Below are 12,003 nucleotides of genomic sequence, written 5' to 3'. Positions count from 1 at the left end.
TTTAAAATTGATTCAGATGGAATTTCTTTAACCTTTGTAAATGAGGATGAAACTTCAACAGTGGTTTTTGAGCCAAAGAATGTAAATGTACATTCAGTATAAACAATTTCCCACCATATTAATATACCTGTTGCTATGACCCTCGGTTGAGGCGCAGTAAATAAAAACTTAACTCTGTACGGCGAGCGGTTGTCGAGAAGTTCTCTTCGTGGTTGATGTATAATTTGGAGATCTGGACACCGAGGATGTGTATATAAGATCTGCAGGTGTAAGTGTGTAAGTATCTTGGGGTGATACAAGTTCCAGTGTGTAAGTATCTTGGGGTGATACAAGTTCCAGTGTGTAAGTATCTTGAGGTGAATATATGGATTCCACACAATAACAACTTTATAGATTTAGTTGAATTACTTTATTTAGATAGGAGTACACTTATTTACTTAATTGAATGACAAGTACGTTAATTAAATGACAATAACAATAATGCGTAGAGGTGCAGCGTGCAAGGAGCACAAGTGATGTTAATTGTGAACATAGGGGAACAGCTTGTTCCTGTTTATATAGTATTCCAGGTCTCTGGGACCGTGAGAGCTTTGTGGACTTTAATCCCTAAGATGCAAAAAAGGGTCATGTGACTAATTTGAATATTGCATCATCGATTGGTTTCCCAAAATAATATGGTTCCTTTTAAAGTGCCGAAGAAATGAATGTTTGCCATTATGGCTTACTTTTGGGGCACCGGCTAAGATTAACAGTAATATTAAGATGTAGAAAGAAATAAAGGTTGACTTTAATTACTTAGATTTATAGCATAGGCTGGGATTATAACATATCTCCCCCCTTAAAATGAAAGCAACGGTTTTTTAAGTTTAGTTGCTGTAATTATACTTCAAATTATTTTCACTTGAAGATAGATCTTGAAGAGGTAGGGGAGGGATGGGCACTTTTTCACAAAATAATTAATAAAAAACAAGTTTTTAATAAAAATCAAAATGTATTGCCAATTTTAACTGCACCATACATTTGGCTACATGTATTAAAAATAAAAGTCTCCAAATTATAATCAGTCTCAAAGTTACAAAAGAACTTTCAGAAATATGTCAGTTGTGCCCAAAGCTCCCCATGGTAGGGAGGCTTAGGCACCCCCTGTGGGAGGTTTGGGCATGACCTATAAAGCATACAATATCTAATATATAAAGCAAACATAAAGAGTTATATAATCTTAAACGGTATAATTAACATTTTTACTTATCTAAGATTCGGTATGACCCATAAAGGTTTACCGAATGTATACTTAGAGCTACCACGTTTAGTATTATTGCTTGTCTTTGGTCCTGGCAATTTAGTCTTGATGTCGTCTAGTGGGATGCTGGCTATGTCATCTATTTCAGGAAACAGAAAAGTATTTCGTATCTTGCTTAGTCTCATAAACTTGATTGTAGCCATAGTTTGACTAATTTCCTCAATTCGGCCGACATAATGCACAACAGCCTTATTTGTATCAAATTTTACGAGCACATAATCGTTGACTCGAAAGTTTCTATCCATCACAATTACATCATCTTCATTAAACTCTTCTTCTGAAGTTTCTTCAACAAATGAATCTTCAGAACTGTCAGCAAAGGAAACATTTTCTACCTCACTATCACTACTACTCATTTTCCTTTTCTTCACTCTATTCGAGGTCAGTTCTAGTGGAAGTTTAGGAATCTTTTTCTTATCTATATTTTTCAGAACCCTTTTTAACTGCCTGTCTTTTTTTGCCTTATTTTTCGATTGTTTTTCCTGTTCTGCCAGTTCTATTAGTTTCTTTTCAGGTGTATCTGTCAATATCCTTGTTTTTCCTTTCTTCCTTGCATTACCGGTAAGTTTTCTAGGCCCAGCCTTTGAGTACGGTCTCACTGATTCAGGAGTTACAACTTCAGGGACTTCAGCTGCTATTTGGTCTCTATTGAATGCTTGGGAAGAACCAGCGACGGCCATATCATCATCCTTATCATTTTGATCTTCTCTTTCAGGCTGTATTGAGAGGACTTGACTTTGAGTTAGCTGATTTGTAGGGTCCTTTTCTAACAATACCGTTCCATCAGTATTCGGCAAATAGCGATCGGTGACAGAAGAACAGAGAAAATCTTCATCTGAGAATATATTTGAATTAAAAGGCCATATGCCAGATATTTCAAACCCTTTTTGAATATTTTTTTGCTTGAAAGCTTGAGGTATAGCAAGAGCCGCTAGTTTGGGGATGTCATAAATTGTTACAGTTCTACCAGGATTGCTCACCATCCAATCTGTTAAAGCTTTATTGTAGTAATTTTTCAGTGGTCCATACACTGTTAAGTCCAGCGGCTGTAATTTATGGCTGCAGTGAGGGGGAAAGGTCATTAAAATAATGCCAATTTCTTTGCAGAAATCTAAGACTTCCACGGAAATATGGCTCTCGTGATTGTCGAGGAGCAAAAAAACTGGTGTGTCAGGTGTCGGTTTGGCATGTTTCGCAAAATGGTGCATATATTTAATGAAATTTGGAGATGTCATCCAACCAGAAGGATGCGTTGAGCCATTTGATCCAATGGGAGCATCATGAAGCATGTAGGGTTTGAAATTTACTCTGGGAAATATAAAGTAAGGAGGTATTGAATTCCCAATTGCATTGATTCCGCAACACACTGTGACGAGTGAGCCCCTTTCTGCAGAAGTTGCTTGTCCAACTTGCTTAGTGCCTTTAGGGGCAATCACTCTTTGTGTTCGCTGAACAGTAGTTAATCCAGTTTCGTCTATATTATAAATTGCTTCAGGACCTAACTTATAACGTTCATAGACCGTTCTTAGATTTTCAAAAAAATCCCCTACATTTGTTTTATTGAAACTTGTTGCGCGTGATAAACTAGTAGCTTCTGGTGTTCGAATTGATAAATGAGATTTCCTATTGAGAAATCCCCTAATCCAGTCTTTAGATGCAACTTTGTTCTGGATCCAATTATCTGGTGTTTTAGTTTTCTTTATTGCTAAAGCATAGTCATAGGCCAATTTACGAGCTTGTAGCTTTGTCAATCCATAATTAAGTTTAGAAGAAACCATCATGTACTTCGCCAATTTTTCTTCTTCTTCAGCTGTGAAAATTTGTGAAGATATAAATCTGGATGAACAATCCTTTACATATCCTTGTTTAAGGTATCTTTGTAAGTTTGATCTAGGGATTTGATATTTATCAGCAGTGGTTTTTACCTTTCCACCTTTTGACACTTCTTCTATGGCACATAATATAATGTCTTTCGGAATTTCGCGTCGCATACCCTTTTTTTTAAACTTGAACGGCATCTTTCTGTAATTTAAGTAAATTAAACATTTTAATGGAATCGGTTAACGTATAATAAACTACATGATTATATACTCTACATTATAGGTGGGAGCATTGGGCATGCCCAAACCTCCCTCAAAATAAGTGCCCATTGCTCCCTCTGCGTATTTTCTTAACTTAATAATCCTGTGGAATTTTTTGGTTAGATATTTTAACCTGACTTTCGGATTAATTTATAAGTTAACAAATATACAATGGGAAAAAAAATATAAAACATACATACCTTTCGTTGGTTCTTCGTCTATTCACTGCGAAATCACAACAAAATATTTACTTTGACTGTCACCTAACCTTATTAAACGTGTAGGTTTGGCAACTGAATGAAATGACAGTTTGTCTGTGGATGAACAGTGTTGCCAGTGGGTAAAGTAAACTACCAAAATAGGGAAAGAATAAATTCTATAGTTGAATTGAAATTAGAGGGGGGTGCCCATGTCTCCCGACTGCCCAAACCTCCCCTATCTCCCCTACATCTTCGTTTTCCAGATTTGTTAAATTTCTGAATGTCATACTTGGTTGGATCCTTGTAGTGGATCGTCTAGGATTGTTACATTGATTATATATCCTGACACAACATTTATTATCGTCGTCATTATTTAAAAAGTAAGAATTAATTATTCTAAAGAATTTACAACATTTCAATAGTTTGTAAACAATAAAAATAGTTAGCATAGCAGATAACGTATAGATAACAATTTGAAATTTTGTTGAATGTTTAATAATGAGTGGCTTTGAATTATATGATTTAAGATCGTCATTGAATTGGTCGATTTTATGAGTTGCCAAATTAACGTCATCGTGTTGCAAGTTAATTAAATTTATCGGTTCAAGTTCATTTAAGGTTTCATTATATTTTTTCATATTACAGCAATTGTCGTCGACAATGTTTAAAGTTGGAATAGGGTTAACATATTCTGTGATGAGATTACTTTTTGCAATTAATTGTGTGAGACCTGCATAGGCTCTACAACTTGAATTTAAAGTTAATATTCCAGTATGGAATAGTTTGATATCAAAAATATTATTTCTATCTTTACAGTCGATAGTTATTTTAGAAGGATGATAATAAGTAAAAATCCATTTATTATTTTTTATAGGCTGCCATAAGATTATGTTGCCTTTGATGATCCTACTAAAACATTCATTAGGTATTTCATTAATATAAGCGGACAATAAAATTGTCTCGCATATTGGATCGGAGAGAGTGGATTACACATCTAGATCCTTACATACAAAATTTTCATTAGTAATAGTTTTACAATTATTCTTAAAATTATCAAGGTACACATAAAAAGATTTGTCTTTTGTGATTGCTAAATATTTATGGTTAGGAATAATTAAGGAGAAGGTATTAGGGATATCAATATTTGGAACAGGTAGAGGAACTACATGAAATAGGTTGTATTCCTGCGAAGTTACTAAAGGTATTTTTGTTATGAAGATGAGTTTATCATCAATATAATAGGCAATTAAATCTGATATATCGATTAAAAAATGAATATTTTCGAGTTTTCAACTTAAGGGGAATTCTTTTCCGCTTGGTAAATGTTTAATATTAGAGTTTAGTTCGAAGTAAAGTTGTTGAGGAGTAATTATGTCTGGATGTAAAATTCCTCATTTAGAAAATAAAATAGCATTGATTAAGGAATCAATTTGTTCATAAAAGTATTCGGTTGTTTCGAATAAAGAGCTTGTTTGCGAGATAAGTATATTTTTAATTTCTTGCATATTCATTTTATCGTGGTCTTCCTTAAAATAGTTATTTATTTTTATAATATTTTTATTCATAGTATATTCGTCATAGTTAAGTTTAGTAAGGGTAGAATTGAAATTTATGAGAGTCGATTTAGTGACTTGTAATTGTTCTTTCATCAGATTATAAATATGGTTGTCATCTGACATGACGCGTTCAATCGCATCGTCATAATATTGCGCATCTTCGGAGTCGAGGTTTCCGAAAACAGCTTTAAATATTTTTCCAACACCATCGATTAAACCGCGTTTTGTGCGTTGGTTGGAAACGAGGTGTGTAATTGATTCATATTTAGTTTTACATTTTTTAATAGTATTAAAAACAGGTTTTAAAAGATCTTTGCAATTGTCGTTAGGTACTTATGATAAATATTTGGAACATGTGCTTTTAGTTAAGGCATAATTATCTTCTAAAATTCGTATTTGTCTAGGGAAGGTACTAATATTTAAGTAGATAATAACTTTCCAATCATCATTATAAACTTTTAATTTTCCAATTTGATCGAAGAAGAGTCCATTTCCAGTGGTTATTGGTTGGACGTCTTGGGAAAGAATTAAAATAGTCTTGAAGGACCTGGAACAGGAGAGAAAGCGCGATATGGCTTAATTCTGTTAACATGGAATCTTTTTAATGAATTATTTTCCATTCTTATGGTAACATTATGATTATTATGAACCTGTACAATCTTGTACGGTCCTTTCCAATTAGGAATAAGTTTCTTGCTTAATGATTTGGGTTTATTAGTATTTTTTATTAATATTAAGTCGTTAATTTTATAAATATTATTCCATACATTTCTATCGTAATATTTTTTGGATGTCTCTTTGGCATGTCCGATTCTTTCACGGGCAAGTGATCTGGTAATGGCGAATTTATACTTTAATTGGTTAAGATAACTTTCGTAAGTTGGGTTTGAATCTGGGTTTTCTAAAGAGCTTGGTAAAATAGGTTTATGTCGAAAGACAAGTTCGTAAGGAGTGAATTTAGTTGTACAGTGAGTACTTGTATTATATGAAAACATAGCTAGAGGGATATAGTCGTCCCAATTTGTTTGGTCGCTATCTATATAATGAGTAAGATAATCCTTTAAAGTAGAATGAGAGCGTTCTAGTGCTCCATTTGTTTGTGGGTGATAAACGGTAGTTTTCAAATGTTTTATTTTAAATAGGTTGGTAAGATGTTTCATTAAATTACTAGTAAATTGAACACCTTGATCTGTGAGGATTGACTTAGGTATTCCATAGTGAGAAAAGAATTTAACGAGGCAATCAGCTACAGTTTCTGTTTCTGTAGAGTTAACTGCATAAGCTTGAGAAAACTTTATAAGATCGTCTTGAAATGTGACGATGTATTTATTATTATTGACAGTTTCATTAAGTGGTCCGACTATGTCGACTGCAATTCTTTCAAAAGCTTCCGTGGAAGTGGTAGTGATTTCCATTGGAGCTTTATATGCTCTTCTGTCAGTTTTATTTTTCTGACAGTGGATACAATTTTTCACATAATTTTCTATATCATCTTTAATTTTTTCCCATCGGTATCTTTCTTTGATCCGATTGTAGGTTCTAAAGAAACCTGGATGCCCGGCCATAGGGCTATCGTGACATTCTTTTAATATTACGGGAATTTGCGAAGTTGAAGGGTAAATGATTTTATTGTGATTAATATTGATTTTAATCTTTAAGTTCCTAAAAAGATATTGAATAATTTCCTTTATTTTTATAAAAGGAATGGAATCAAATGAGTTTTGGAAGTTCGGTAACGTAATTTCAGTTACATGTTTTTCAATAAGTTTAGATCTTAAATTTTTAAGTGTTAGGAAAATATCTTTAGGAGTTGCTTTGTCGAAGTAATGAGTTTTGGTAAAGCAATGAAAGTAAGTTTTCTTATTATCTGTTGATTTTGATTCATGAATACCATATAAATTTATTGGTATTTCTAAAAGTTCGTCAGTGTCTGAACAATTGGATAATATTTCAGCACAGAAAGGGTTTTGATCATCTAGATCCATAGAAGTTGGGTATGCCATATATTTTGACAAATTATTTGTAAAGAATGAATCATGTTCATTAAAACTAAAAATAGTTGGTTCATTTTTATTAGAATAAAATTTCACATAATTTTCGTAAGTATCATTATTTATATTATTTTCTAAAGGTATTGGTGATAGAGTATCATCTATTTCTAAATTATTTGTAGGTAAATTATTAAGATAAGTTTCTAAATCATCGACATTTATTTCGTCGAGACATGGTTCGTTTAAAAGATCAATAATATCTTGAGAAGGTGAATTTTCATCTTCTGTTACAATGTTTATTGGAATACGAGACAAACAATCGGCATTAGAATTTATTCTGCCTGGTTTGTATTCTATTTCATATTCGTATTCTTCGAGTTTTAATCGCCAACGTAACAATTTGCTACTGGGATTGGTAACATTCATTAACCATTTTAATGGTCTATGATCAGTGTAAATTTTAAATTTTCTTCCGAAAAGGTAAGGACGGAAATGTCCTACAGCCCAAACAATGGCTAAAAGTTCTTTTTCAGAGGTACTATAATTACCTTCTGCTTTATTTAAAGTTCTGGACGCATAAGATATTGGTAAATCTTCCCCAACTTTTCCTTGGCTCAAAATTGCACCTATTGCATAATTTGAGGCGTCAGTAGTTAAAACAAAATCTCTAGTGAAATCTGGATATTGTAATATAGGATAAGAAGTTAATTTTTCTTTCAATGTATCGAAAGCATTTTGCTGTTCGTTTTTCCAGTCAAATTTAATATCTTTCTTTAGAAGACAAGTTAAGGGTTTCGTAATTTTACTGAAGTTTTCAATAAATCTTCGGTAATAACCAGCTAGACCTAAGAATGATTTAATTTCTTTAGGATTCCTGGGAATAGGAAATTCAGAGACTGCCTTGATTTTATCGGGGTTAGGAGTAACACCGTCGTTTGAAATTAAATGACCTAAATAAGTTACTTCTTTTCGCATGAAATGACACTTATCTGGTTGAATCTTCAGATTATTATCGGCAAGTCTTTGAAATATAGCTGTGAGTTTTTTAGAGTGATCTTCTATAGAATTTGCGTATATGACAATGTCATCTAAATAGACGAAACAATATAATCCTTGTAAGCCGATTAATGCGTTATTCATTAACCGTTGCTGGAGCAGTCTTAAGACCGAAAGGCATATGTGTATATTCAAAATGTCCATTGGGAGTAGAAAAAGCACTTTTTGGAATATCATCTTCGTGCATAGGAATTTGATGAAATCCGCTAACAAGATCTAGTGTTGTGAAGTATCTACAATGACCTAATTGATCTAAGATATCTACAATGTGGGGTAATGGAAAGGCGTCTCCGACAGACACGTCGTTGAGTTTCCTATAGTCTACGTCTATTCTCCATTTAGGTTTTCCTGAGGAGTCATTTTTCTTTGGTACAACCCATATAGGAGCTGACCATGGTGAAACACTAGGTTGAATAATACCATCTTCTAACATTTTATCTATTTGTTTATTTACTTCTTCTTTATGTACTTCAGGGTATCTATAATTTTTCGTATGTATTGGACTTTGAGTATTTGTTATAATTCGGTGTTTAATAGCATCGGTTGCTGTAAGTTTGTCGCCTTCGAGATAAAATATAGAATTATAATTGTCGCAAATATCTAATAAGGAATTAATTTCTTCCGAATTTAAATGATCTATACAAATTTGATCACGAATTAATTTTTTACGTTTTTTACCATCATTATTAGAATTTTGATTAAAATGGTAAACATTTTCTGGGATAGGTTTTAAGTAAATTTTCATGATATTAATGTCAACAGAAAAAGCCGCTATAATCGGCGTTAATAAATAAATAAATAAATTAAAAAAAAAAAAAAAAAAAAAAAAAACATATTCGTCTGTTGAATTCAAAATAGTACAATACGATTTATTATTCGCATCTACTTTAGTTATAGCATTTGCTAAATATACACCTTCAATAGGTATTTTTACGTCGATAATCCCTTCTTTAATTTCAGGGTTTAAAATATCGATTTTAATAAGAGTTTCTGATCTAGGGGATAAGGTAAATATAGGAGTCAAATGCTCATTAGGATCAGAAATATGTAACTTTAAAGAGTAATCGTTAATACGTATTACCTTATTTTTATAATCAATTTTCGCATTTTTGTTTTCAAAAAAGTCGTTCCCTAAAATTCCGTCATTACCAAGGTTTAAAAAGTCACTATCCACCGCTTGGAGATCATGAATAATAGTTTCATTGCCGAAACTTAATTTAATTTGAACGATTCCAATAGATTCAATCGATTTTTTCGATCTACTTATGCCATTAATCCCTATAATTTTGCCCGAATTTACGGAAGTACCTTCGCCAAGACAGTGAGTCTTGATGAGGGATACGGCTGCTCCTGTGTCGACAAGAAAATGTCTTTTAAAAATAATACCATTTGTAGGTATTTGAAGAACCACATGACGCAACGTATCTGAATGAGATGGCGAATAATTTATATAATTTTTATTAATTAAATTTTTATAAGATGTTAACATGGAACGTTTGAATACTCTTGAGCCTAGCTCGCGACTTACAGTAGATCGGCTCGAGATTCTACTGCAGATCTGGAGTTTAAATGATTTACCATTTTTCCTTGGTAGGGAAGATGAATTAAGAGTTGCAGAGTTGTTGGGATTTGGATTATCATTTTTATATTTTAATACTCTGCACTCATCTATTATGTGACCAGGTTTTTTACAGTACCTGCACATTTTATTATTATAATTTTGTCCCGAATTGGGACTAAAATTTTTATTATAGTTATTATTATAACTTGATCCCGAATTTGGGTTATAAAATTTATTAAAATTATTATTATTATTTTTTACAAACATAACTTTACGTGTATTAAAGTTCGAATTATAGCTTTGATTTTTATTTTTATAACAACTGAAATTGTTATGTCCCGATTTACCGCAAATCGTACATGATTTATTATTAATGTTATTAGTTTTAGAGGAATTCAGTAATTTATTTATTCTCTCTTCCTCTAGTGATATTGTAAATGCTTCATTGAGGTCTTTCGGATTGCGCGATCTCAATATTGTAGCTATGGAAGGGTTAGTTCCATACATAAATGTTTGCATACCGAGTTCTTGGATGCTGGCTGTTCTGCCTAACATTTCTGCGGGATTATTATTATTTTGATTAATTGAGACTAAGAGGTTTTTTATGCAATTTTCTATCCGTAAAATATATTGAGATACATTCTCATTATGAAATTGTTTGCAATTTTGCAATTCCAATAATAGGTGTTTCTGCTTGGCCTTCTAATGAAGTTAATATATATGAAAAGAGCGTATTCTGTTGATTAGGCTGAGCTAGTACTACAGCCCAGTCGCAATTAGTTAAGAAGGCACAGACTTTATCTCTGTTTCCATCGTAAGATTTGATAAATTTAAATAAAACAGGTAATCGTAAAGTCATTTCCTGGGATTCCTGAGAGGACGAAGTAGGTTTATCATTCATTTTGAGAAGTATTTATTATTATTAAAGAAATTAACTGAATTTAACGCGAATTAATTTAAGAGGTTTTTATTAAATTTTAATTATTTTACGAAATTTATTATTACGCGTTGAAGAAAGAAAAAGAAATATAAGAGTTTCACTAATACACGGTTCACGGTGTATAAGCGAGAAGAAATGCATTAATTGTCAATAAGGGAATTGGGAAAATACAGTGTAAAAATTTCTACAGGACAAAAATTTTTATGGACTTACAGGTATCTTGGAGTGATACAAGTTCCAGTGTGTAAGTATCTTGAGGTGAATATATGGATTCCACACAATAACAACTTTATAGATTTAGTTGAATTACTTTATTTAGATAGGAGTACACTTATTTACTTAATTGAATGACAAGTACATTAATTAAATGACAATAACAATAATGCGTAGAGGTGCAGCGTGCAAGCAGCACAGGTGATGTTAATTGTGAACATAGGGGAACAGCTTGTTCCTGTTTATATAGTATTCCAGGTCTCTGGGACCGTGAGAGCTTTGTGGACTTTAATCCCTAAGATGCAAAAAAGGGTCATGTGACTAATTTGAATATTGCATCATCGATTGGTTTCCCAAAATAATATGGTTCCTTTTAAAGTGCCGAAGCAATGAATGTTTGCCATTATGGCTTACTTTTGGGGCACCGGCTAAGATTAACAGTAATATTAAGATGTAGAAAGAAATAAAGGTTGACTTTAATTACTTAGATTTATAGCATAGGCTGGGATTATAACAATGCTCTTTGATCATGGTTGTTGGAGCGTGTCATAGCCCCAACAAAAACGGGCTTTATACCCAAAAAAAGTATAACTGACAAATTATTCTCACCTCACAGATTATGGTCAAGAATTGTCTAATCGTAAAGCAAAAACATGCACTAACCTGTTGTAGATCCCTTCCTGCAATCGTAAGGTTTCGTCTGGCCTATGCAATTTGCGCATCAGATTTTTGTCTTATCAGGTGGCACATTAATCAATTTGTGAACAGTAAGTGACAATAGATACCGATTAAAAAATTCTGTGTGTATGAATACAAATATTTTTAACACTGATTTTATACTATAATAAACCAAACAGCCAAATTAGTCTAAGGTAAAGTGTATTTTAAGATTATTCTTAAAATTTTCATAATTTTTTTCTGCTTTAATGGCTGAGTATGTGTAATGGTGTTGTGCTGTTGTTGTATTGATTTTAGTGATTATTATTTGTCCCGTGGTTCTCGGTCTGGTGCTCAGTGACACTATTATTAGTTTATCTTTGTGAATTTGAAGTAATGCATTTTTTTTTGATAGATTCTGTTTAATTTTAAAACTTTAAATTCATCA

General features: G+C 32.4%; 1 protein-coding gene across 1 annotated transcript; it reads right to left on the bottom strand.

Annotated features, from left to right (window-relative positions):
* Positions 1–1,911, bottom strand: LOC149418576 (uncharacterized; the record flags this gene model as incomplete). Its single annotated transcript, XM_089639123.1, has 1 exon — positions 1–1,911. A coding segment is annotated over one exon (666 nt), but the record flags the coding sequence as incomplete, so codon positions are not given.
* Between the last annotated feature and the right edge of the window lie 10,092 nt (positions 1,912–12,003).

This window comes from Hesperophylax consimilis, chromosome 13, assembly GCF_061612785.1.
Source record: "Hesperophylax consimilis isolate HC1 chromosome 13, BYU_Hcon_1.0, whole genome shotgun sequence".
In the NCBI taxonomy this organism is placed as follows: Eukaryota; Metazoa; Arthropoda; class Insecta; order Trichoptera; family Limnephilidae; genus Hesperophylax; species Hesperophylax consimilis.
The sequence above is the reverse complement of the archived record's forward strand: the minus strand, read 5'-3'. Positions and strand labels throughout refer to the sequence as shown.